Source organism: Protopterus annectens, chromosome 1.part1 (assembly GCF_019279795.1).
Source record: "Protopterus annectens isolate FY-2018-M chromosome 1.part1, PAN1.0, whole genome shotgun sequence".
Lineage (NCBI taxonomy): Eukaryota > Metazoa > Chordata > Ceratodontiformes > Protopteridae > Protopterus > Protopterus annectens.
In genome coordinates this window covers 458,387,267-458,414,046 of record NC_056726.1, presented here as the reverse complement: position 1 = coordinate 458,414,046, position 26,780 = coordinate 458,387,267, and the positions used below count along the sequence as shown (strand labels likewise).

General features: G+C 41.7%; 1 protein-coding gene across 1 annotated transcript in view; it reads left to right on the top strand.

Annotated features, from left to right (window-relative positions):
- The window catches only part of CAPN9 (calpain 9), a 626,364-nt gene that overhangs the window by 273,308 nt on the left and 326,276 nt on the right, over window positions 1-26,780 (top strand). Inside the window, exon 4 of the mRNA XM_044076034.1 lies at window positions 6,882-7,015. Within this exon, the coding sequence (XP_043931969.1) occupies window positions 6,882-7,015 (134 nt within the window). The remainder of the gene's footprint in view (window positions 1-6,881; window positions 7,016-26,780) is intronic.

The following is a 26,780-nucleotide window of genomic DNA, read 5'->3' as shown; positions in this document are numbered from 1 at the left end:
ATGGTGTCTCTGGATCTCAAGGATGCTTATCTGCATATTCTGGTCCGTCCTCTTTTCAAGAAGTTTTTGCATTTGTCTGTTGCTTTGTTGCATTTTCAGTTCTCTGTTTTGCTCTTTGGCCTTGCTACTGCCCCAAGGGAGATCACCAAATGCATTGCTGTTGTGATTGTTTTTTGTGGACTTCAAGGAATCCAAATATTTCCTTACTTGGATGACCTGTTTATTCAGGTGTCCTCTCCAGAGACCCTTTTATAAAATCTTCATTTTGCCATATCCCTTCTTTAGAGCCTGGGGTTCACTATAAACTTAAAAAGTCTTCTCTGACTCCTCAGGATCATGTTTTTCTGGGTTGCAGGATTCAAACAGTGACAATGCTTGCATCACCGCCCCCTCCAAAGGCCTTAACTCTCATTTCTTACTTTCACACTCTTCTTCATCTGGCCTCTATTGCTACCAGGGAGTTTCTGAGAGTTCTGGGTTTCATGGCATCCACCATTCCAATACTCCCTCTGGCCAAACTTCATATGAGAAAGCTTCAGTGGTTTCTGAAGTCAGTGTGGCTTCAACATGCTCATCCTCTAGAATTTGTAGTTCTTCTTCTTCTGTGCCTCAGACAGGAACTTCTCTGCTGGATTCAGCAGTTGTCTCTGAATCCAGGAATACCTTTTCACCCCCCTCTTCCCTCTCAGGAATCATTCACAGATGCCTCAGACATGGGCTGGGGGATGACATTTTGCTCCATAAAGGTACAAGGGGTGTGGTCACCTTGTCAGCAGAAGGAGCATATCAGTGTCAAAGAGATGAGAGCTCTTCTGCTGGCTCTTCAGGCCTTTCAGTCTCTCTTTTCTCCCGGGCCTCTCAAGGTATTCACAGACAGCATCACAGTGATGTGGTATAACAACAAACAGGGAGGAATAAGATCCTATCTTCTTGGCCGGTTGGCACTTCTGGTATGTATCTTGCTGTCAAGTGTCAAGTGACTTTTCAGGCAGTTTATATCGCTTCCAGTCAGAACCTTGTGGCAGACACTCTGAGCACATCCTTAACTCAGTCCCATGAATGGATGCTTCATAGGGATGTTTTTCTAGACATTATCCACCAGTGGGGTACTCCTCAAGTGGCACTTTTTGCCTCCCCTCTGAACAGACAATTTCCTCTGTTTTGTGCCAGAGTCTGAGGTCCTTTGGTTTGGAAGGTGGACGCCCTCAAATTTTCTTGGAAGGGGATATTATTTTATGTATTCCCTCCCCTTCTTCTCATTCTTATAGTCCTGTTCAAAATTCACAGGATGCTCCCAAAATCTTGTTAGTGACTCCCTTTTGGCAGTGACAGCACTGGTTCCCTCTTCTTCTCCATCTAGCCAGGGGCAATCATCACAAGTTACCTCACAGGTTGGATCTAGTCACAAAAGACAAGGGATTCTTATTCATCCCCACCTGTCCATGCCTCAACTGACACTGACAACTTTTTTCTTGAGATGTGCTGCAAGTCCAGGAGAAGGCCAGGAAACCTATGACTAGGAAATCCTACTTATCCAAATGGAAAAGGTTTTCTTTTTGGTATCTCTCTCATAACCTGGACCCACTTACTGTGGATGCTCCTTTGGTTCTATGTTATTTGTGTGAGTTGCTCAATGCTAGTTTGGCCTATTCTTCTACTAAGGCCCACCTATCAGCTATCTCTGCTTGTCTGCCTTTTACTCCCCTTTAGTAACTAGATTTGAGGTGAAACAATTTCTTATAGGTGTCCTTAATATTTCCTTAATATTAGACTTCCCAGGAAGCCTGTTCTTCTTCATGGGATCTTAATTTTATTTTGGAGAAATTGACTTAGGCACCTTTGAGCCTGCAGCTTCAGCTTCCTTACAGCATTGTTCTTGGAAGACTGTTCTTTTGTTAGTGCTTTCTTCTGCCAGATGGGTGCCTGAGTTTTAAGCTGTTATGGCTTGTCCTTCTTTTTAGATTTTTCATGAGGACAGAGTGTCCTTGCACACTAACCCTTTTTTGTGCGGAAGGTGGTTAATTAGCTATCTCTTAATCAGTCTATTAATCTGCCTACTTTTCCCCCTCTTTGCAAACTGACAGTGAGGGGTGCTGCATACTTTGGACATGCATAGGCAACTTAGAGTTTATTTGGATATGACCAAGGCTCTTTTCATCCTAGATCTTTGGGGCTTGCTGTATCCAAGCTGACTAGTTCTTCTTGGATTTCTAAGGCTATTTCCTTTTGTTACACTTTTCATGGCAAGAGCCTTCCCTTTTCAATTAAGGCTCATTTTAGCAGAGCTGTGGCTTCTTCTGGTGTTTTTTTACAAAGGCTTAGATACTATTTCTATTCTTGAAGCCAGTCCCTGGACTTCTGTGCATACCTTTACCAAGCACTACAAGTTGGATGGTATCTCTAGAGCTAGGGCTGGTTTTGCTAGTTCAGTTCTTCAAGTTTTTGGGGGGGGACTCTTCTTCCCCTTCCTCCTCCCTTGTTTCTTGAGCTTTGGAACCCTCCCATATAGTTAGGAATACTGTAGCAGTGAATGTAAGGACATAGTACAGTTGTGTAAAATCTTACTGTAATGGTAGATGCCCTTGCCTTCACTGCTGCAGTATTCACTCCCTCCCTCCATCAACCTAGTTCTTTACCTTCCTGGATGTACATGTTACCTCTTGGGTTCCTTGGAATGGTGCTCCTCCTGAGGCAATTAGTTCTGTTTTTGGTAAGCGTGAATGTTACCTTTATGCCCTACATTAAGCAGGGTGCATATGCTGACATTTGCCATACCTTTTAAATTCAGAAGTCTTTGGAAGATTGGCCAGAAGTCAGATTTCCACAGCAGGCAATCCCTAAATAGTTAAGAATATTGCAGCAATGAAGGCAAGGGCATCTACCGTTATGTTAAGATTTTACACAACTGTACTGTCTTTTTCCAAAATGTCTTAATGCCTACAATGCCTTTATCTCTACCCATTTAAATTTTATTGTCTACCTCTCAACTCAGCTTTAGTAGAATTTTTTTTTTTACCAAATATGTCTAAGTAGTATGAATATTAGCTCTAGACGATGGCCACTGTTAATGTCACATCTTGACCCCATGTGCAGAAGTGTGAAAAAAGGAGTTATGGATGTCATTTCATGCGTCAGTCTGCCATTCAGGAACACCGCTGTCACAGTCCCCAAATGTCTGCCAACTTGCTGTTGAAGCCGGCTCTTATAGGTGCACTGATTTACAAACTGACATCCTTTATGCACAACTGTTATTTTATCCCATCATTTACAACTTATGTTCAAATTCAAGCTCCTAAACCCTCCAAATCAAACAATATTCTTCCCTGAAATGAAGTAAAGAATTATAAAAATTACAAAGTTCTAATTGAAGGAACTCAGCCTTTTCTACATTAGAAACCTTTCCAATGTTACAGTTTTACTAAAAGTATGAAACCATCTCACCAGCATATCCAATGTCATACCTATGCTGGGGTTGACTAAACATTCATCTTAATCCTTCCGTCTTTCTCCTCCACTGTACATTAGTTTAGAATGTCCTCAAATACTGTTTACAAGAGAGAATAATCAGCATTATTACTACATGTGTAGCATTTAGTATAATTAGATATTTGCTATGGATTGTAAGTGCCTTGTATCAGTTTCCTAGTCTATTGTATGTAATTCACTTACCTCAGTGTTATTATGGTGACTCAGTACATGTGTACTTTTAGATTTTTAGAGGCAATGTTTTTTACATGTGCGTCCTGCTTACATGGCATTGCATTGCATTTCTTTTTTGTTTGTATCCGTGCATTGTCAGTTGACCATAAAGTCCAAGCACCTTAAAGTGATTTAACAACTTTAGTAAACATTCAAGACTTTAGCAGAAAGAGCACCACTTCATGGTTTAGTGGTTGGGAAGCATATTTCTGATGAAATCTTACAAAGAACTTGGAACAAATTGGCTGAAAAAAATAACCAAATGCACTTATCCCACTACATAAAATAAATGTTTTCTTTAGACAGTCTGTATGTTCCTTCTTTGTTCTTACCAAAGCAAGTGAACTCATCTTTTTTCACGTTTATTTTAAAGGTTCAATTTTTAGTACTGAATGTTCTTTCCCTATGCCCACTTCTATCACAAGTGTAACTTTATTTCACCTAAATTTACATGAGATGCTATGTACCTTTTACGTGAACTGTACAACTACAACAATCTTTAGCTCTTTCTTTTTAACTATGTACTCTTGGGACCATAGCCTACACTGTACAACTTTAATAAGAAATTCTAACTTCACTCTAAGTAGCAAACTGAATGTTCATGGATTAATAGCTGAGAAAGTTCTTCTACATGCCATCTTGGAGATGTACCTAAGCTAACTCACATGAGAAAGGCTCAGAACCACATATCTGGGCAATAATCATATCCACTTCATATCAGAATATTTATACTTCACAGTCTGTACCAGGAAGGATTAACCTTTGAGAGATAGGACACAGAGGGTTATAGTCAAAGGGGCAATGTCAGAAATTAGGAAACTGACTACTGCAGTACCACATGGGTCTGTCCTGCATCCAGTAGTGTTCAGTATGCTTGTCTCAGACATAACAGGAATAGAGAACTGGATCGAGTTTTATGCTGTTGACACAAAGATATACATAGCAATGGATGGTAGGAAGAGTCTAGCAAAGGATTTGGAAAGACTAAAAAGTTGGCAGAAGAGTGGCTGAAAACATTTGATGCAAACAAATGCAAAGTAGTCCAGTTAAACCACAACAGCCATGGCATGAACTATCTGCTGGGAGGAGTGGAACTGATAGTGAGAAAGCAGGAAAAGGATCTAGGAGTGCTGATCAGACCTGAAATGAACCACCAGTAACTGAGAAAACAGTAGCAACAACAGTGAACAAAACACCTGGATGTATCCTCATTAGGTTTGGATTCCAAAAGTAAAGCAGTAATGCTTCCACTCTGTAAAGATCAGGACATGCCATACCCTGAGTAATTTGTGTGCAGTTCTGAAAGCTGTATTTGGAAAGAGACAACAGGCTTCTGTAAGAAAGCTAGAGAAAAACAAGCAGAAGGATCTGTGGATGAGGAAAGAGCTATGACTGCAGGATAGAGGAGTTGGAACTATTAAGACCAGAAAAGATGGGGGGTGGGGTCATTATATTGATGCACAAGATAATGCCAGTGGGAAGTGTAGAAGTCATCCTGAACAGGAAGGGCAGAAAAGGAATGAGGAAAAGCAGCAGGCTGTAGGTTCTAACTACACCCTGGACCTCCGACAACATTTATCCTACGGGGGAGGGGTTAAGCCCATGGAATGCACTACTGGAATTTGTGATATAGAGGAAGTTCATAAAGGCATTCAAAACAGCATGGGGCTAATGGAAAAAGGGGAAGGTAATGATGGAGGGCAGTCGAATGTTAAATAAACTGTTAAATAAACTTCAAAAGGCAGACTATTTAGACTTGCTGTCTCCTGCCATCAAGTAAGTGTTAATTTATTTATTTATTGACATTTGTTAACTGGGGAAGTCCACTGGGTAAGGTACCCATTTTCAGTGGAGGCCCGTTGAGAAAAGCTTCACACAAATTACATTGAAACATACAGGTAGCATAATCAACATGTTCAAATTTTTAATATGTAAGATAATATACTTTTAAGTGACCAAGATGCTTTAAATAGCTGGGGGTAGTGGCTTCTTTAGTCTACTCTACTTATCTGTCCCAAAAACAAAATAAATCTGACACATCTGAAAGGTTGAAATGAAAAGAATATGGAAACATACTTTAATTCATGCATATCGACAGGACTCTAAAAAGTATATGCATTAAGAGTTGCACTGGATTAAAATGACAAGTCTTACTAAGAAAATTATCTGAATAGCAAATTAATTTTGGAGTCTCATAATGCTTCTCAGTATCACAAAGTTGGTGATTCTTTCTGCAGTAAAACAGTTTTGTGTAATTGCTGAGAAAAGATAGACACCCAGAGAAGGCCTTTGCATGTTTTGTCTGCTTTCAGTACATTTTCTTGCAGAATGGCTACAACTATTAGTTCATATAATGAACCTTATTAATTTTCCGTAAATGAAAAAATATTTAAGATACTAGATAAACTAAGCTGTATTTTTCATGAAGTATGGAATAACCATGTTTACTGCAACAGTTCTGCAAGATGTTGAACTTTTTCTTCAGATGTAGTCCTTCAGGTGTGCAGCACAATCTTTATTTTGTTCTGTGCAGAGTTACAAATTGAAATAAAAGCTGAAAAAAAGTTCCTTAACACAACTTGTACTAGCAACACTAACTCTGGGATCAGTCTACAGAGATGTGGCCACTTTCATTTTCTAACGTTTTCTTTTTACAAGCAAAAATTCTTCTCAGTGTAGGACACTAGTGCTTTTACACATTGTTAGGCTATTGTGATTTTAAAATTGTATACCTTTAAATGGGGAAAACTCCACTTTTTTCCATCTTCAAGGCAATGGGTGATTACTTAACTAACGTCTTGGTAAGCAGAGTAACTGTGTCCTGTTTAGAGGAACAGCAAGAATTCTGTGATTTCAGAACTGCTATGATGGGTTTGATTTTGTACCATCTATACCTAACATCACAAATACAGACAGACACAAACACACACATATGCACACATGCACACGAGGACACACATGCACACACACACACACACACACACACACACACACACACACACACACACACACACACACACACAGACACGCTCGCTTATATTTTCCTGTTATTACCTTATATAACTTTATAACAACTTTACTAACATGATAAAATTGCACAAAAACTGCATTTAAATATAATTAGTTGCTGTAAATTATATAAACCAACATTCAAACTAAACTGCACTTTTTCATTGGTTTAGTTCTGGCAGCACAACCAGTGGCTGGATGTAGTAATTGATGATCGGCTCCCAACTTTCAAGAATCGTTTGGTTTTTGTCCATTCTCCAGAGAACAATGAATTTTGGAGTGCACTATTTGAGAAGGCCTATGCCAAGTAAGTTGAAGTATGACTGTGTAGCCTGTAATCTTATTTATGCATTTTATATTACTAGCATTCTATTAGATCAGGTCTGCCAAAATAGTTTCCCTGGCTATAGGCCTTCCTCAATGGCCTTGAGCTCAGCAGCAAAAATAAAATACTCCAACCATTCTCTCCCAGGCTATAGTCCTGTTTCCTCTTCACTATGAAACAAAATGCTAACATCAACAAAATTGTATAGCTTCAACAACGTCAACATGTTACAACAGCCTCCCAGCACAAAAATAGATGTTTTGTACTCCCCATGATGGGTAGTCAGACCTCAACAACCCATCTGACAACATTCAAGTAGTAGTGGGGACAGTATTTGCTTTTCACAGAAAACAGATTTCTCTCCTTCATCTCCCTTATGCTGCCCCCCTCTACCTTTCCCCATATTAGTCCTTCTTCTGGGTTTGGTTACTCTTTATAACCTAGGCATAACCTTCCTTTCTGAAGTAGCCTTCTTTTTAGGTTCTAAGGTGATACTGCACTGAATTAGTTTTGCAAGGTAGCTCTGCAAACACTGCTCTACACCCTCACAGAACCCCGTTTTACTTTTTTATCCCATCCTGTAACTCATTCCTCTTCTTTAAAAGAAGCTTCCCCTTTAGTGATTTCTGTTCTACAGGTGACCCCTTTTAACCCATTTTGTAATTTATCTATACCATTCTTTCATGGGCTTTCCCTTCCATAAAATGGGATTTTCCATTTATTCCAAGTGTCTCTGGCAATGTTCATTCATTCATGAAAGGGTTGAGTTTCCTTACTAGTACCACTGATAATCTCTTTACCACCTCCACAAATTCCTTCCTTCCTTTCTTCCTATGGAATGTTGTTACTTAAAGTCTGACTTCAGTTGTGATTTCTGATTGAAACTAGCAGAAACAGGCTGAGAAAGTACATTTGTGTAAGTTGAACTTACCATAACAAAAGAATGATCACTGTATCAGTAACCTTAGCTGTATAGGTTATACCCTGCCAAGGATATAACAGCCAGCCAGCTTCCAAAACTTCAGGGCACCTTCCATGCTGCCCAACTGTCAAGCAGCTGAATAAAAGACAAGTTTGGGTGCAAAGCCCTTCAGAGCATTCCTGCCAACAGTCAGAGAGGGAGAGGCTGAGCCATGAAAGAACAAGGCTAGGAATAAGAAAAATAAATGTCCACACACTAGCATAAAAAACACACCAAAAACAAGAGGAGTGGAGTGAGTGAGTGGCTACTGCTGCAGTGATCATTCAAATATCTACTGTTATGGTAGGTTCAACTTACACAACAGTACTGTGTTATTCATATCGATCACTGCTGTAGTAGTCTTAGCTATATGGGTAGATTACCATAACTAACTATATTTGGGAGGTGGAAGAAGTGTCTGGGAGACCCCGGAGAATGGTCCTAGCAAACTGTAATCTAGACATAGAGACATAGAGAAGGAATCCAAATTTTAGTGCTTTGTAAAGATATGTACAGAAGAGCAAGTAGCAGACTCTAGAATACTTCTAGAATCCAACCCTTTCCAAAAAGCCATAGAAGAAGTCAAGGTCCTTGTAAAGTGGGCATTAACCCTGTTTAGAATAAATTTGTCATGGTGAGTATAACAAAAGGTAAAAGACAACCATTTGGAAATAGTCTGTTTTGACAGCAATTGTCTCTTCTTTTTACCTTTACATGAAATGAACAATTGATATGATTATGTGTATGAGTTAGTTCTGTTAAGGTAGTACCCGTGTTGTCTGTGTACATCCAAGGGATGGAGTACCCTTTCTATCTCATTTTTAGGTTCAGGAAAAACATGGGGAGATGGATAGTTTGGCTTGTAAACTCAGATACCACTTTATGCATAGAAGAATGAGTAGTTCTCAAAGAAACCCTGTCCTTGTGGAAAAATGAGGAAGGGTTGACTGACCATAAGAGCTTGAAAATCAGATACCCTTCTTGCAATGGTCAGAGCAATCAATAAAACTGTTTTCCATGTTAAGAATGTCAAGTCAGCCAGACTGGCTAGTTAATATAGAGAGCTAGCTTCTCTAACACAAAATTAAGATGCCAAGGAGGGGCCACCGGTTTACTTGGAGGCCTCTTGTGCAAAATATCCTTTCAAGAACACTTTGACATTTGACTGCATTGATAGAAGAGGATCCATGGGCAGACATGCTGAAATGGCTGATAAATGAACCTTGACAGAGGAATAAGAAAAGCCACAGGATAACAACACACAAATATAAAGCCAGAGAACAACTAGCCCTGAATGGGTGTGTGTTATTCTGTTGGCACCAACTTGCAAACATTTTCCATTTGCTAATATATAATTTTCTAGTAGCAGGCTTTCTTGCCTCAGTTGTGACCCTGCACATCCTCAGATAACAGGTGCCTAAAAGGAATTAAGACCTTATTATTTAGGCAGTCAGTTGTAAATGATTTATTTATTTATTGACATTTGATACTGGGAAAGTCCGACTGGGCAGACTGACAAAAGCTCCAAATTATTACAAAACATTTTAAGAACAATAATTTTACAATCTTCAAAAATAAAACAAAAACATCTGCAATTTAAATAATTATAATAAATTAGATATAATATAAAAACATTGGTTAAGAATCAATACAAGGTGTATGGCACTCATGTAATATTTAGAGACATTTTAGACATTTTGTAAAAAAATTAAAGTTAAGTTAGTCTGATACAAATAGGAATTGTAATATGAAGTGAGAAAAACAGGCTTATGGTACATTTAGAGATAAATTCAGGGAAGAGAGTTAGATAGCAGTAAGGAAGTAAGTGATGAAGGGAGAGTAAGGAGGTATAAGGAATGAAAGGGTACTTATTCACATTTAGGGATATAGTTTATCCTGGATTGATGTCAGAGTGTCTCAAATACCCCTTTTCTTGTGTGAGTTGCTCCATTCTGTGAGAAAGCTTATGGTAGTTACCCCTGGGTATTTCCAAAAAAAGGGAGAACCAAAGTTGCCTGGGCCATAAGGGAGTTGCCACACTGATCCTGGGGGATTCCTTCTGAATCTTCAGAAGTACCCTTCCTTAGTGGAAAGTGCAGAAAAGCATACAGGAACATTCTTGTCCAAAGAAAAGAAAAGGCATCTGTCTTCCAGGCCTTCTTGTATGGAGTCTTGGAACAGAATCTTGTCAGTGGATTGTTCAGAGAGGAGACAAAGAAGTTTACTTGAGGAACTCTCCACAGATGGATCAAATCTTGGAAAACTCTCAGATATAGTTTCCATTTGTGAAGGTCTGCCCTGGTCCTACTCTGCTTGTCTGCCACACTGATTTGCTCTGATGGAATCTAGGATGTCTGTAGAGTGAGATTGTGCTGTGAAGATAAATCCCAAGCTAACATGGGTAGTCTGGAAAGGGGTATGACCTGGTTTCCCCTCTCTTGTTAATGTACCACATCACTGTGGTATTGTCTGTAGCCACTTGAAGAGGTCCTCAGGACCAAAGATGGTTCAAAGACTTAAGTGCCTTAATCAGGGGAAGCATCTCCTTGATATTTATGTGTTTGCATCTGTCACTGGTGTTTATCTCTCTTGAAACCGCTCCCCAAGCAAAGCATCTGTGATGACTGACTGCTTTGGAGCAGGAAAGGAGAAGGGGAGACCTTGATTTAAGGCAAGGGACTTCTTTTCTGACAAATCCCAGTACTGGGATCTGGAAAGATAAAGGGTGTTGGTGTTGGGACCAAAGAGGTTCCAGACACAAATGAATCGTTCTCATGTAGAATCTGGACAGGTGTATCATGAGAATAATTTATGCTATGATCCCCAAAGTCCTGAAGTATCCCCTCACAATGACCAAAGTCTGAGTGGAAAACCTTAGGAATAGATATAAATAAAGAACTGTTTTCCCCTTTGGAAGAAAAACTGTTGAACTGAGGTGTCTTGACATCCCAGGAACACAATCGTGTGTCGGGGAGTCAAAAAAGACTTTTGAATGTTTTCTTGAAATCCCAACTTGTGCAAGAGATCTCTCACCCAAGAGAGAAATTCCTGACATTTTGAAAAAGACTCTGCAAAGATAAACAAGTCTTGTAAATACCAAATAAATGTGGATACCTTGTAGCCTGCAATGAGCTATAACTGAAGCTAGACATTTCGTAAACACTGTTAGTGCAGTGGATAGTCCCAAGAGTAAGGCAGAGGACTGATAATGTGATCCAGACACAAAAATCCTTAAGAAATGCCTGAAGTCTGGATGACTAGGAATGTGATGTTTAGTGTTACCAGGAAACTTGAAAGAGAGAGGTTGTGAAGTGACATAATTCTGAATTTGGGCACTATCACAAACAGGTTAAAATGAAAGATCCAGAACTGGTCTCCAAGTATTTTCTCTCTTTGGGACTAGAAACATCCTTGAATAAAACCCCTTCTCCACCTGGGAAGGAGAAACTGGTTCTATTACTCCTTGGGATATCATGTGACGAAGAACAGGTGGAAACAAAACAGTCTGATCTGCAGGGTGAGGAAGGGTTTTCTTGAAAGAAGGAATTTCCTCCCACTGCCATCAGTAACCTTGATGAATGATTTTCCAGAACCCATTTGCATGAAACAATCTGTTGCCAAAGAGAACAATGGAGATTCTGACTTTCTGAAAGGGAAAAGGAGCCAGGATGGTAGTGTATCACAAGGTCTCTTGAAGAATCATTCAGACTTGTTGGAGTGTCCTTAGTTTTGGAAGGATTGGGACTACCTTTTGGAAACTCATTGCTACTTCTTCTTAAACATCTGTTTACCTGAATTTTGTTGAGACTGTTTATGCTTTTTTTTTTTGGCTGAAATTGGATGAGGAGAAAGAAAATCCCTTGGACAATTTGGAAAATTGGAAAAAAATTAGATTCCCTGGATCATCTTGTCCCTTTCATCACACTTTTTGCCACTGTAAGATCACTTTTCATTTAAATGCATTTTGTTAAACAAAAATACAGTATTCTCTTTCCATAAGTCTTGAAATGCAGTCATATTAAGGCAGGCCTTCACAGTTTACATACAGCGAATGCACTTTCAATCAGTGAAAATAACCTTCAGCCAAGAATACTGATAAGAACAGACTGTGCAGTACATTGAGCGCAATTGCATTTTGTATGGTACAAGGCTGGGGAACCAAGATTAAAGAGGCGTGTGGAAATATACAAGGTTTCGGTATTATTAGGAGATACTTCAGACACAATTAGTTAAGTTAGTTAATTTGGACTGATATACAGAAAGTCACTGCAGTGTAGTCCTGTTTGGTACAGACACTTTACTGGAAAGGCTCACCCAGATTCTGCTACAGTTTGCTGTGAGGGAAAGGTTAGTTTGCTTTTTATTTGTTGTGTTTTATATTACTTTATTGCCTTTTTCTATTTTGTATACTGTGATTTGTTTTCTTTACACTGTGTTTTACTTGTATTCTGCTTTTGACTGCATACTAAAACTTGAAAAGAGACCACAGCTCTGTCTCTTCAGACGGTTACAGTTGTGTTCTTAAACACCACTGTCTTTCTAGTTGCCTGCCCCTTATTTGACCATATATCTCATTTCTTCTCTGCCTTTACTGGCTGGTGTGAGTAAGCACAAAATTATAATTTTGTGAAATCACTCCCCTTGAACTACTTAAATTTATTGGCCATCCTACTGTATTCCATAGTACCAGAATACAAAAATGACCACCCCCTTTCAATCTATCTTGCTGTTTTAAAAATAGTGACTCTCCACTAAAACTTAACTTTTAGACAGGTAAAACTTGTTACCTACTTTCACATCTAATTCCTTTAGTGCACACTGCAGTGTCCCCCGGTTACTGTTGTGTTCTTAAACACCACTGTCTTTCTAGTTGCCTGCCCCTTATGTTAATTTGACCATATATCTCATTTCTTCTCTGCTTTTACTGGCTGGTGTGAGTAAGCACAAAATTATAATTTTTGTGAAATCACTCCCCTTCAACTACTTAAATTTATTGGCCATCCTACTGTATTCCATAGTACCAGAATACAAAATGACCACCCCCTTTCAATCCATATTGCTGTTTTGAAAATAGTGACTCTCCAGTAAAACTTACCTTTTAGACAGGTAAAACTTGTTACCTACTTTCACATCTAACTCCTTTAGTGCACACTGCAGTGTCTATGATAAACCATTGTTTTAATCTTACCTTTAAGCATATATTGCAAGACCATCAGTTACTGTAAAGCCCAGATTCTGCCTCTCAGTAGTCATCTTGGGATTAGTGCTTCTGTTTTCTCTTGGTGAGAGAAGAAATGCAGTTACATTATTTCCTGGAGACTGCTGATTACCAGAAAGCTTAACAACTGCTTTATAGCTGACAGCTTAGAATCTGCTTATATTCTGATCCTGGTGAGTGTAGGAGCAGAGTGCATTGATTCCTGACGCTTTCTGGTTGGAGAGTGAGTGTCTGTGCTTAACATACCTGATTGGTCTGGTTGCTATTCAAGGCATCTACCGGAAAAAGGCTACAAGCCTACAGACCCTTGCATCATCTGGGACAAGATTGTGGATCACCAAACAGGCTGTGACCTGCTTCTCTTCTTGGGATTGGTGCTAAATCTAGTTAGTTTTAGCTAGAACTAGCCAGTATTTTAGTTTCAGCACTCAAAACTGTTTCCTTGTGCTCAACACTTGCTCAGAACTCGTTGTAAGCACTAAATAAACTACAAATTACTACAGCACTTGCCTTTCCTCACTTGTCAAGAGGTAAACAGTTCTTAGTACATAAATTAATAAGCACCTGTCCAGGCATGTCCATGGGTCAGCTCCCGGTGTTTTCTCCTGTCCAGGTGATGAATCTGGGCATCTTGGGGCAATGTAGCAGTTGCCTCATGTACACTGACAACCTTCTCCTCCTACCACCCAACACTACAACCTGTGAGAGATGCACTTATATAGACAAACTGGAAGCCAAGCTTTCTCCAGCCAAGACTGGACTAGACAGTCAAGAGGAGAAGGTTAACACATGCGCCACACCACACTCAACACATAGTCCTTCAAACTCACAGTACCAAAACCCACACATAGAAACACAAAGCACACACTCACATTCATGAAGGCTCTCAATAAAAAATCTTCCCAAATAACAGAGACCACCCAAGCTGAAACACAGACAACCACCACCCACCAACACTACCCAAATGACACATAGCCTACAAAATCAGTGTGCCACTCAACCTCAGCCCATAAGACAAAAAAAAACAAACCCAACACATTAGTCATAGGTGACTCTATAGTCAGGCACACTGATGTCCCACTCACCAGGCTAAACAAGGAGAAAGTTACTGTCAGTTGCCTGTCGGGTGCTAGGATCCACTACATAACACATGCACTCATGTCACTCCACGAGTACAAATACTACTCTGTCATTGTTCCTGTTGGTGATTATGACCTGAGACGTACCTCCCTGGACTACATGAAAAGAGACATGGAGGAAGTCTCGGATCTTGCAGCCCAGGCAGGTATGACCCCAGCCCTGAGTAGCATCCTGCCATCACCCAGAATGATACCACAATACAAGGACAAAATGATTGACTTCAACAATTGGCTAAGCTTCTGATGTCATTCTAAGGGGATCCAATATCTGTCTGCCTGGGATGGCATGGTCGACAGACCATGATGCTTTGCCAGAGATGGCCTGCACCTGTCGCCCCCTGGGATGCTGGATGCTGTCTAAGGCTCTTGCCACTCCTATAGTGCCTTTTTTAGGCAAGGTTCAAATGCTAAATTCACCACCATAACAGGTACAAGCAAGCAAACTCTTAGGGTAATGCTATGCAATGCTAGAAGTCTAAACCTCAAAATGCACTCACTCGAGGCACTCCTTAAAATGGAAAACATCGACATCTGTGCAGTGACAGAGACTTGGTTCAAGGCTCCAGAGAGCACCCCTGCATTACCAGGCTATAATTCATACCACACCTTTTGGTCACCTAACCTGGACCGAAACACTAAAGGCAGGGGCGTGTCCATATTCATTAAGGATATCCACACCTCCAGGCTAGTTGCTCAACATAATGTATCCAAAATTATCCAAGTGCAACTAACACTGGGCAAGACTGCAATCCAGGTTGTAGCGTGCTACAGATCTGCCACCATGCCCCAGGATTCCCACTCTTCATTTCTTAAGATACTGGAAAATATTAAGGTACAACCCAATATCTTAATTATGGGCAATTTCAACTACCCCACCATCAATTGGGAAAACTACTCATGTACCAACTCATTTGCTCAACATTTTCTAGAATTCATGAATACCAACGCCTTGGATCAGCTTGTCCACACCCCCACCAGGGGCAGCAATATCCTGGACCTGGTCATTACCAATATGGGTAACCGGGTAACTCACCTTCATTCTTACCCCTGGGTTCTGAGCCGAACCTCGGCTCCGACTCAGCCATACTCTAGCTTGAAGTCTTCAATTGGCTCGTGGCTAAGAGGTTTCCCATTATGCAGCAAGCCCATTCCCCAGATCTCATTTGCCGCTCATTACGCTCAGATGTGGTCTCACTTCTGGCTGTGGCTAAGTATACTTTTTTTTAAATTTTTGGATATTGTTGATCTAAAAAGACCATTTTCATAGCTACTGTGTGTGTGTGTGTGTCTCTCTCTAGGCTGTGTGGCCTTTTCATTGGCCGTTTTTTGATATCCCGTCCACTCCCTTTCTTCCCATGGGCTAGGCCCATTTCAGTTAGAGGACCTAGTCCTCCCCATTGTTTTCCGTGTGGTCTCTTTGAGTTGTGCTTCTGTTACTTGTAACTTTGGTGTCTTGTCATTTGATAGTGGTGTTATCCTGCCTTTATTTTCCCCAGGCTAGGTCCATTTAAATTTGATGACCTAGTCCTCCCTGTAGTTTTTTGTTCCCATTGGTTACTATGCCATTTTAGTTAGAGGCTGTAGTTCCCTGTGTGGGGTTCAGTTAGGTTTTTTTGTGGGTACGTGTGATTTTGCAGCTTGTCTGTGTGTGTGTACTCCTTATGCAGCATGTCTAAGGATTCTAAGGAACACAGGCCTTCGGGCTTTAAGACGTGTATTGAATGCAACAATAAAATGTGTTTGACTGACGGGCACTCTGTGTGCATGTACTGCTTGGGGGCTATTCACCTCCAAGAGTCCTGCTTGTTTTGTCATTCCTTCAGTCCCCGTGTGCTACAGGAGAGGAAGAACAAGCTCATCCTAAAAGGACTGCTTAAACACTCCTTCGAGGAAGACTTGGCTAAGTCTTCCAGTACCATATCCTCTCCAGCTGAAAAGGACAAAAAGGCTGCTAAGAAGTGCTCTCTGGCTCCATCTGTTTCTTTGGAGCCACCAGAGAAAGTTGTTAGAACAGCTTCTCCTTCTTCAGCTCCATTGGCTTCGGTGCCGACAGAAGGTGGTGTATTGACTAAGTCTGTATCGGCTCCCAGCCTTTCGGAGCCAGTCACGGATATTTTGGTTTGGAGCCGGTCTCCAGTTGTTCAACCGGGTTCTCCTTCACATCAGTCTCCCTCTGTATGGAGATCCAGATCTCCAACTATATCCTCCAGGTCCTCGAGGTCCCTTTCCACTGAGGACGTTGATAGAGTCATGAAGAAACTGCTTCAGTCATCGGCACTGGCCAAATTGATTTTGGCTCTGACCCAATCGGCTCCAGGAGACCATGTTCCCTTCATTGTTTGTTGTTCCTCCTCCAAGCCTTTCAGATCCAGAGTTGTCGGTTCTGTCAGGTGCCGTGAGGTCGGTTCCAGTAGCTTCACCTGGCCTCTCGGTTCCAATTTCTGCTCCAACCCCATCGGTTCTGTCCTTAGGGTCGAGGGGCCACAGTTCCCCGGTCGGACCTGAGGGGGAGGGCTTAGATCGATCTTCATCGGTTCCGAGCCTTCCTCTCGGTGCTTCAGCTCGGGTGAGCTTAGACCCGACATCTGACACTGTGGAACCGGTCCCTCCAGAGGCAGGGGAGGGGGTAGAAATTCAGGTAGATGCCACTCTAGAGGCAGAGGAGGCCCGCGTAATCAGGGGGACTGTGATTCCTTTCGTGGTTCTCCTTACCAGCGCTCCTGAAAGGAGGCCCAACTGTGCATCTCTGGAGCTTGTCGGGGGTTGCATTTCTTTATTCCCAGAAGCCTGGCAAAATGTCACCCAAGACAAGTGGGTTTTAAAGATAATTTCCAGAGGTTATCATATTCCCTTCTCTTCTCCTCCCCTGCCAACCAAGAGAATTCCAGAAATTCCACCCAGTCAAAGGGATTCTGCAACTTTAGAAATAAAAAAAGTTGCTTTCAAGAAGAGCCATCCAGCCTGTCCCCACAGACCAAGTAGGATTAGGGACTTACTGCAGATTCTTTTTGGTGCTGAAAAGAACAGGGGACCTGAAACCCATCTTGGATCTCAGTCGATTGAACCTACATGTACAAAAGTCCAAGTTCCGCATGGTCACCTTACAGTCAATACTCCCTCTGTTAGGGAAAGATGTGTGGATGTGCTCCATTGACCTCAAAGATGCTTACTACCATATCAAGATGGACAGGGCATTGAGAAGTCATCTTCACTTCCGGCTGGGAGCCAGTCATTTTCAGTTTCGCACCCTGCCCTTTGGTCTCACCACAGCCCCCAGGGTGTTCACCAAATGCATGGCAGTGGTAACGGCTCACTTGAGACGTCAGGGATTCCAAGTGTTTCTGTACCTGGATGACTGGCTCCTTTCCACCACCACCAGGATCTACTGTTACAGACCAGGGATGCCACCATTACACTGTGCCAAAGGTTAGGAATTACTCTAAATTGGGAAAAATCTGCCTTGTTGCCCTCGCAGCATGTCACTTTTATCAGTGCCAAACTAGATACAGTGCTCATAATGGCCTTCTTACCAGAAGAGAGAATTCAGGCTTTACAACAGCAGGTCTACACCTTACTACCATTGAGGAAGGTCAAGGCAAAAGTGATCCTCAAGATATTAGGGACCATGGCTGCCATGATCTTGTTAGTTCCCCTTGCCAGACTACACATGAGGGTTCTTCAGTGTCTACTTTTTACCCAATGGTCACTACAGTATCTTCCACTCTTCCATTCTCTTCTGATTATGGACACGTGCAAGCAGGATCTACGCTACTGGCTTCAGGCCAGCAATCTCAACGTGGGAAAGCCTTTTGTATCATCTTCTCCAGTTGCCACGGTGACCACGGATGCCTCCCAGATCGGGTGGGGGGCATTATCTCGGCAGGACAGTCCAAGGCACATGGTAGGATCACTAGACCCATTTGCATATCAATGTCTTGGAGATGAGAGCAGTGCTATTAGCGTTGCAAGCACTTCAGAGCTCTCTCCCTCTAGGGACAATTGCAATCCACTCGGACAACATGTCAGTGGTGTGGTATCTGAACAAGCAGGGAGGAACCAAATCATACCCCCTTTGCAGAGAGACACTTCAAGTTTGGCAGTGGGTGGTTTCTTCCCAATGCTTTTTAGTTGCAACGCATATACCGGGGAAGTCCAACATGATTGCCGACAGGGTGAGCAGGGCTATCCTAATGCCTCATGAGTGGTCCCTGAACAAATATGTTGCAGAGAAGATATTCCACAGATGGGGTCAGCCTTGCTATGATCTATTTGCCAGCCCCCTCAATGCCAAATGCAGCAGCTACTTCACCCTTATCCCCCAGAGGGGGAGACACCCAGGGATGCTCTGGTTCACGATTGGCCCCCTAGTCTTCTCTATGCCTTTCCTCCGTTTCCTCTGATATCAAAGGTAATTCATAAAGCACAGTCCTTGGGAAGTAAAATTATCCTGATTGCCCCACACTGGCCTCATCAGATTTGATTTCCCTTCCTTCAACCCTATCTAATGGATGATCCCTGGATTCTGGACCCAGATCCAGATCTGCTGACTCATATGTCAGGACAGTTCCATCCCTCCATCCAGACCCTCATGTTGACAGCTTGGCTGCTCCAGTTCCGTCCCTAGTCAGGCTTCTTCCCACAAGCCTACCAGGAAAATTTATTCCAGTAAGTGGAAGAGATTCTCCATTTGGGCCTGTGAAAGACATATTGATCCTTATACAGCTCCCATTTCGGCAATATTAGAATTCCTTTCTCTACTGTTCAGTCAGGGATCAGCTACAGCAACCGTTAAAGTGCAGTTGACATCAATTTCTACCTTTCACATTGCTAATGAGCCCAACCTTATGGCTCATAGGCTTTGTAGGGCCTTTCTGAAAGGGACAATGTTATTCTGACCTCCAGTCTTTGATCCAGTATTGCCATGGGACTTCAATTTTGTTTTACAGAAGCTCACTTCGGCTCCCTTTGAGTCCGCAGCTACGTGTGACCTAAAATTCTTGTCATGGAAGACAGTATTGTTGGTAGCCATAACTTCAGCTAGGTGGGTCTCTGAGCTCCAAGCTTTATCGATTAAGCCACCTTATCTGGTGTTTCACAAAGACAGGGTCTCCTTAAGAACCAATCCTTCTTTTATTCCAAAGGTTACTTCTGTTGTCAATATCAACCAATCCATTGAGTTGCCTGAGTTTTTTCCTGAATTTTCTAACAAGGCAGAATTTAAGTTTCATCAGATAGACTTTCATAGACAATTGCGTTTCTATTTACACAGGACAAAAGATTTCATGAAATCAGATCAACTGTTTGTCTCATTTTCATACATTAGACTTGGGGTTCCTGTCTCTAAAGTCACCTTGTCTCGCTGGATCTCTAATTGCATCTCATTTATTTATGGTTCCAATGGCAAAGAATTACCCTTTAAAGTGAAGGCTCATTCTATACCATCTGTGGCTACCTCTACTGCATTTTAGGCTAGGATATCTATGGATGATATTTGTGCTGCAGCAACATGGGCTTCGCCTCATACTTTTATTAGTCACTACAAATTAGATCTGGTCTCTAGAGGCAGATCTTCCTTTGGTTCCACGGTGCTCAAGAGTATTTCTCACTGAGCCACCCAAGGTCAAGGTGCTAGGGACGCTGTCCCAGGAGTAAGAATGAAGGCGAGATTGGACTACATAACATCAAGAAGTTATGTACTCACCATAAAGTTCGATGTATGTAGTCCATCTCGCCTTACATTCTTACTACCCCCCCTCCTACCCCCTCCTTGAGGACCTGGAGGTATAGTCTGTAGGTGTCAGTGGTCCTTTCTGTTGGGGTTGTTCTTCTTCTCAGTGTGTGTGTGTGTGTGTGTGTGTGTGTGTGTGTGTGTGTGTGTGTGTGTGTGTGTATGCGCTTGCAGCAAACAAGATCTGGGGAATGGGCCTGTTTCATGATGGGATACCTCTTAGCCACGAGCCAATTGAAGACTTCGAGCTAGAGTATGGCCGAGTTGGAGCAGAGGTTCAGCTCTGAACCCAGGGGTAAGAATGCAAGGTGAAATGGACTACATACATCAAATGTTATGGTGAGTACATAACTTCTTGTTCCACGCCAGAGGTCAACTCCTCGCGGGTCAGATCCGACCACAAGCTAATCACCCTAGACATCCATATCCCACCACCCCCCATTAAGGAAACCACCATCAAAAATGACTCCAAAGCCAACTTTATGTTTCTTAAGACAGAAATGGCAAACATCATGACACCCATACAGGCGGAAAATAGAAGTACAACTGTTGAATCTTACACTAATGCAGTGTATAAGCACATACATGAGTGCATGGATCATGCCATCCCCAACAGAACCAAGATGCTATCCTCCAAAAAAATGAAGTCAGTCTGGTGGTTCCCTGCCATGAACCAACTCTACAAGAGAAGGAGGAAGCTGTTGCAAAAAAGAGTAATATCCCAAGATTGGAGGAACTCCCTGGTCAGCCTCAGCTGAGGCCAACCGCAAGAAGCTGAGATTCCTCATAAAATCCTCCAAAGCCAGTTATGAAAATAAAATTGCCACTGATTCCAAAGACAACCAAAAAGCATTTGACAGCTATGTCAAGAATCTGAATGGCAACACTCAGATCTGCTCTGAGCTACAGCACAATGGCACTAAATATACAGAACCAACCGATATTGCCAACATCCTGGCAGATAGGTTCAGTGCTAACTTTACCCCCCCCTCTCACCCTCCAAATGGCCCGTCTTAATACCAGAAGAATGCAAAGCCCTTGTAATCATGGATGAACAAGTAAACACTGCACTCTTGAAAGCCAAGAACACAGCATCCATGGGACCAGATAACATCCCAGGCTGCGTACTTACACAAACTACAGAACGAACTGGCACCCCACCTAAGTATCATGTTCAATCATAGCCTCACCTCAGGCTATGTGCCTACTGAGTGGCGCACAGCGACGGTTATCCCACTCCACAAAGGGGGTGCCACCACGGACCCCAGAAACTACCACCCCATTAGCCTGATGAGCCTGGTATGCAAGGCCATGGAACATACAATCTTGGAGCTTATAAACAAAGACATAGGTAACCTCCAAACCCTGGACCCCACTCAGTTTGGGTTTGTGAAAGGTAAATCATGTCTACTAAACCTGACTGACTTCTTTGAAGCAGCCACTTGAGTCATAGATGAGGGCAAGGTAGTGCACACAGCCTATCTTGACCTTGCCAAGGCTTATAGATAAACTCACTAAACTGGGCATAAATCCCTATGTCACAAGATGGGTGGCCAACTGGCTCACTGACAGAAGCCACACAGTAAAAGTAGCCGACTCCAAGTCTGACTTCAGACCATTGACAAGTGGAGTACCATGGGGTTTGGTCTTGTGTCCTCTCCTATTCGGCATCTACTTCTCTGAAGTGCAGGCCAACACAGAAGGTCTTTGGCTAACAAAGTTCGCAGATGACTGCAAACTGGGAGCCATAATAGAATCACCTAATGATGTAGACATTCTACAAAAGGGCCTCACAGAGACAGATGCTTGGTGTCAAAGTCATGGCCTCAAGCTCAATGCCAAGAAGTGCATTGTCATCCCGTTTGGGAAAAACTCGGTACCCATGAACTACCACATAGGCGGTAGCTCACTAAACACTGAAAGTGTGATAAGAGACCTCAGGACACAAATGGACAGTAGTCTCTCCTTTGATAACCACATCGCCACAGTAGTCAGGAAATCCTTTTACGTGGTACACCTCATCACAAAAGGGTTCACTTCTAGAAAAAAGGAGGTCATTGTTCCTCTCTACTCATCCCTCATCAGACCCATTATAGAGTACAATGCCCCATTTGGCATGTATCTCACAAGACACCTAAACAATTAGAAAGGCCACAGAAATACCTCACTAAGAGGATTACTGGCCTCAAACAGATGCCATACGCAGACCGTCTCAAAAAACTCCAGCTCTACTCTACTGCATATCACCTACTCAGAGGCGATCTCTGCCTAACATACAAAGCTATGTCAAACCCAGAGCTGTTGGACATGCTACACTTAAAGAAATCCCAATATTTCTGAACCACATGCTCCAGGGGCCTAAACCTTGTCACCACAATAAACAGAACATGCTGGAGGGATAGTCTGGAACAAACTACCCATTCATGTCAAGCAAAGCTCCTCATTGGCTCTCTTTAAGAAAAACCTTGAAGACTGGATGGGAAATAGAAAATTCACCCTAGGGATCACTTGTGCGGTACTGCTTGACAAGGGCATAGGAAAATAATTTTCTTGGGTGGCGAAAGCCAGGGAACATTTTTGGCTAGGCTTATATAGGCCCCAGGGCCAATAGCCTAGTACCTACCTATGAATCTATGAACGTAAGAGAAGTCAGGTCAAATATCCAGCATTCCAGAATATTAATGATATTATTCAGGTGGAAAGGAATATGGGTGCAGAAACTACGGACATAATTATCAGCACTGCTATTGGAAACAGTACATTCTGAGTATAGAATTTATGAACATAAATATATATATATATATATATATATATATATATATATATATATATATATATATATATATATATATATATATATATATATATATATATACTGTATGTGTGTGTGTGTGTGTGTATGTATATATATATATATACATATATATATAAAAATGAGTGCAGAAGCTACAGACATTAAGATTTGATTTAGATATTGTTGACATCTACCTTCACTGTACATAATAAAGCATTCTTAACTGAACTATAGTGTATGCAGACTTTATTCTGAAAAGTACGAGAAGACTTGACACATAAAGGAGAGATTGGCAACTGTTGAGTACAGTTCTGGGTAATTAACAGATAAAGACACTCATTCCAGTCTTATTCCATTTTTCCAGTTATTTCCAGTTCATTCCAGTTTTCTACAGCCATATTAATTTTTACAAACACCTCTGCAGCACAGGGTCCAAGCACTAAATCTGGAGGGTGCCTTGTTCATTACCCTACCTAGGGCCCCATTTGACCGCTGTGGAAACTTGGTGGTCAAAGTTCAGATTGCTATGAACCTATGTTCCCAAGTCTCGCACCACTGGGTTGGAACTCAGGGGGGATGCTGTCAATATTGTAATTTGTAGGGAATTCTGTTTTGACAATAGGAATAATCATGCATTTTTTTGCATTTAGTTTTTATCAATGGCTTTGGCACCAATCATCTGTTTTTGTTAGCCCTTCTTGTAATATGTTGACATCATTAGGGGACTCACTGAGTGCTCCCACTTTGCAATCATCAGTGAACTTTGTGAGCCAAAGGCCATATACTTTGGTCTGAACTTCTGAGAAATAGGATAGTAATCTCTCCTTTGACAATCATATTGCCAAAGTAGTTAGCAAATCCTTCTATGTGGCCCATCTAATTACTAAAGGGTTCGCATGTAGAAATAAAGAGGTTATAGTGCCCCTCTCCTCTTCACTCATTAGACCCATCATAGAGTACAATGCCCCATTTGGGATGTACCTCACAAGACACTTCCAACAGCTGGAAAGACCACAAAAATACCTCACCAAGAGGATCACTGGTCTCAAACATATGTCTTATGCAGCCCGACTGGAAAAAACTCAGGCTGTACTCAGTGGCATATCGCTTACTCAGAGGTGATCTCTGCCTGACTTACAAAGCCATGTCCAACTCAGAATTGATGGACATGCTCCACCTAAAGAAATCCAAGTCACTGCAAGCCACGCGCTCTTGTGAGCTAAACCTTGCCACACAATAAACAGAACATGCTGGAGGGATAGATTCCTGTCACAGATAGTCCCTATGCTTTGGAACAAAATTCCAAATTACATCAGGCAGAGCTCTTCACTAACACTCTTCAAGAGAAACCTTGAAGAGTGGATGGGTAACAGAAAATACACCCCTGGGATCACTTCATTGGCTCTGTTTGACAGAGGATCAGTTAATTAATCAATGGGGTGGCGAAAGCCGACACACTCTGGCTAGGCTTATAAATGCCCTCGGGCAGATAGCCTAGTACCTATCTATGAACCTATGAACCTATGAACCTAATAGATGCCAAACAGTAAGGGGTCCAACACAGACCCCTGTGGTACTCCACTGGTTATAGGTCTACTAGTGGAGATTAAGTCCCCAGTTTTGACAGAGAGTGTTCTATCAATGAGCCAGTTAGCTACCCATCTAGTGACATAAGGGTTAATCCCTATCTGGGAGAGTTTCTAAATGTTGCCAGAGTGGGGAATTGTGTTGAAAGCCTTGGCAAGGTTGAGATATGCTGTGTGCACTGTCTTACCTTTGTCCATGGCCTTGGTGACATTCTCAAAGAAGTCTACTAGGGTTAATAAGCATGATTTACCCTTAACAAAGCCAAACTGGGCTGGGTCCAGCATTTGGAGGTCGCCTATGTTGATAAGGTCCATGATAATTCTTTCCATGCCCTTGCAGATATGGCTGGTTAGACTTATGGGTCTGTAGTTCCCAGGATCAGTTGATGGCCCCCCTTTGTTCAGAGGGATTACTGTTGCTGTTCTCAATTCTGCAGGAACATAGCTAGTTCTCAAGCTATGATTAAAGAGAAAGTGAAGTGGGCCCACTAGGTCTTACATTTTTTAGTAAACAACATGGGATATTATCTGGTCAGATTGAGGCCGAGTTTTTGGCCTTGGCATGTGCAGAGATGACCTGTTCTCTAGAGATACTAGGCAGAGTGCTGGTGTCAGGTATGCTTTGGGATATGGTAGGTGGGGATAGGGGGTGAAGTTCGCTCTGTATCTGTCAGCTAGCAGGTTGGTGACATCTTCCAGTGTACTACAAGTGATCCAGTCTACAACCAGTTTGGCACATAGCTGGAAATTCCCTTTTAGACTTCAGATATAGTTAAAGAATGCCTTGGCTAGGGATGCAATTTTAGTTTCATAATTTGCTTTAGAAGATTTTACAAGATTTCTGATTTTCTTGTGTAGGCTTAGGAGGGAATACTTCCTCTGCATAGTGTTATCCCTCTTGGTTTTGGACAACAGTTTCTTCCTCTTGTTCACATTCATAAGTCTCACATGACACCATCTTACTCTAGAAGAACATAATTTAGATCCAACATAGACATACTGCACACAATTAAACACATACTGTTTATCACTAAAAATCTACTTATATCTGGAGACATACACCCAAACCCTGGACCACAAAACTCTGTACTCTCTGCTAGGCAAATCTCTGGCCTATTGATTCTGAATGTCAACCTCAGAAGTATCTCTAACAAACTTTCTACATGCATTTATAGCTCACTACTCCCCTGACATACTAACCATTACCAAGACATGGCTAAAACCTAGTACCCAAAATGAAGAAATTCTCCCACCAAGATATAATATCCTAAGACTGGAGAGAGTGGGCAAAAAGGAGGTGGAGTTGCTATCTTCTACAAAAATACAATTAACATCAAGCCTCTACAAACCCCCATACCTATATTTCAAAATGCTGAAACCTTAGGTTCAACCCTAAGCATAAATGACACAAAAACTATCATTATTCTCTGCTGTTATATTCCCCCAGGTAATAACTCTCCCATCATTGAAAAAATGTTACAATGGGCCACAGATAATCTCCCCCAAGAAACCATCTTACTAAGTGACCTGAACACTTATTGGACAGCCTGTACCTCTACCAACCCCACTAACCATATTAATCTTTACAGTTTTACCCAACTTATCCAAGAACCCACTAGAATCGACAAAAAAAACACAAACCGTCTATTCTAGATTGGATACTAGTTAACTGCCCCCAAACAGAGCTATCAGACAGGATGCCTTCCTGATGGTCTTAGTGACCATCTCCCCACCTTCCTCTTGCAGAAATGTATCAACATAGCCAAACCCATTGTTTTTAGACAAGTCAGAGACAATCGTAAACTAAATATACAAGAACTAAACAGTATTCTAAAACATAGTAACTGGAAACCACTACAAACCCTAAATCCAGACCAAGCCATTGACTACTTCAACAATATTCTCATAAATATCCTTGATAGACTCGCACCAATTAGGAAAAAAGAGCCAAGGTAAACTATGCTCTATGGCTAACTAGGAAAACTAGAGCCCTTCTAAAGATAAGGGATAAGTCTTGGAAAATTTGGAAGAAAGACAATACTAGTCTAGCCAAAGTTACCTACAACTTAGAAATCAGGCCAAGAGACAAACTAAACTTAATAGACAAAATTACTTCCTCAGTATCCAAAACAAACATTCAAAAGATCCCCAAAAGTTTTGGCATGCCATTAATTCTCTCCTAAAACCAGGAAAAACTACCACTCCCACTTCTAACTCCATGAATGACAACAAGGACATTGCCTCCCAACTCAATCACCACTTCACAGAATCCATCTTAACACTACCCTCCCAACTACCCAAAAACAGCCCTACATATAACC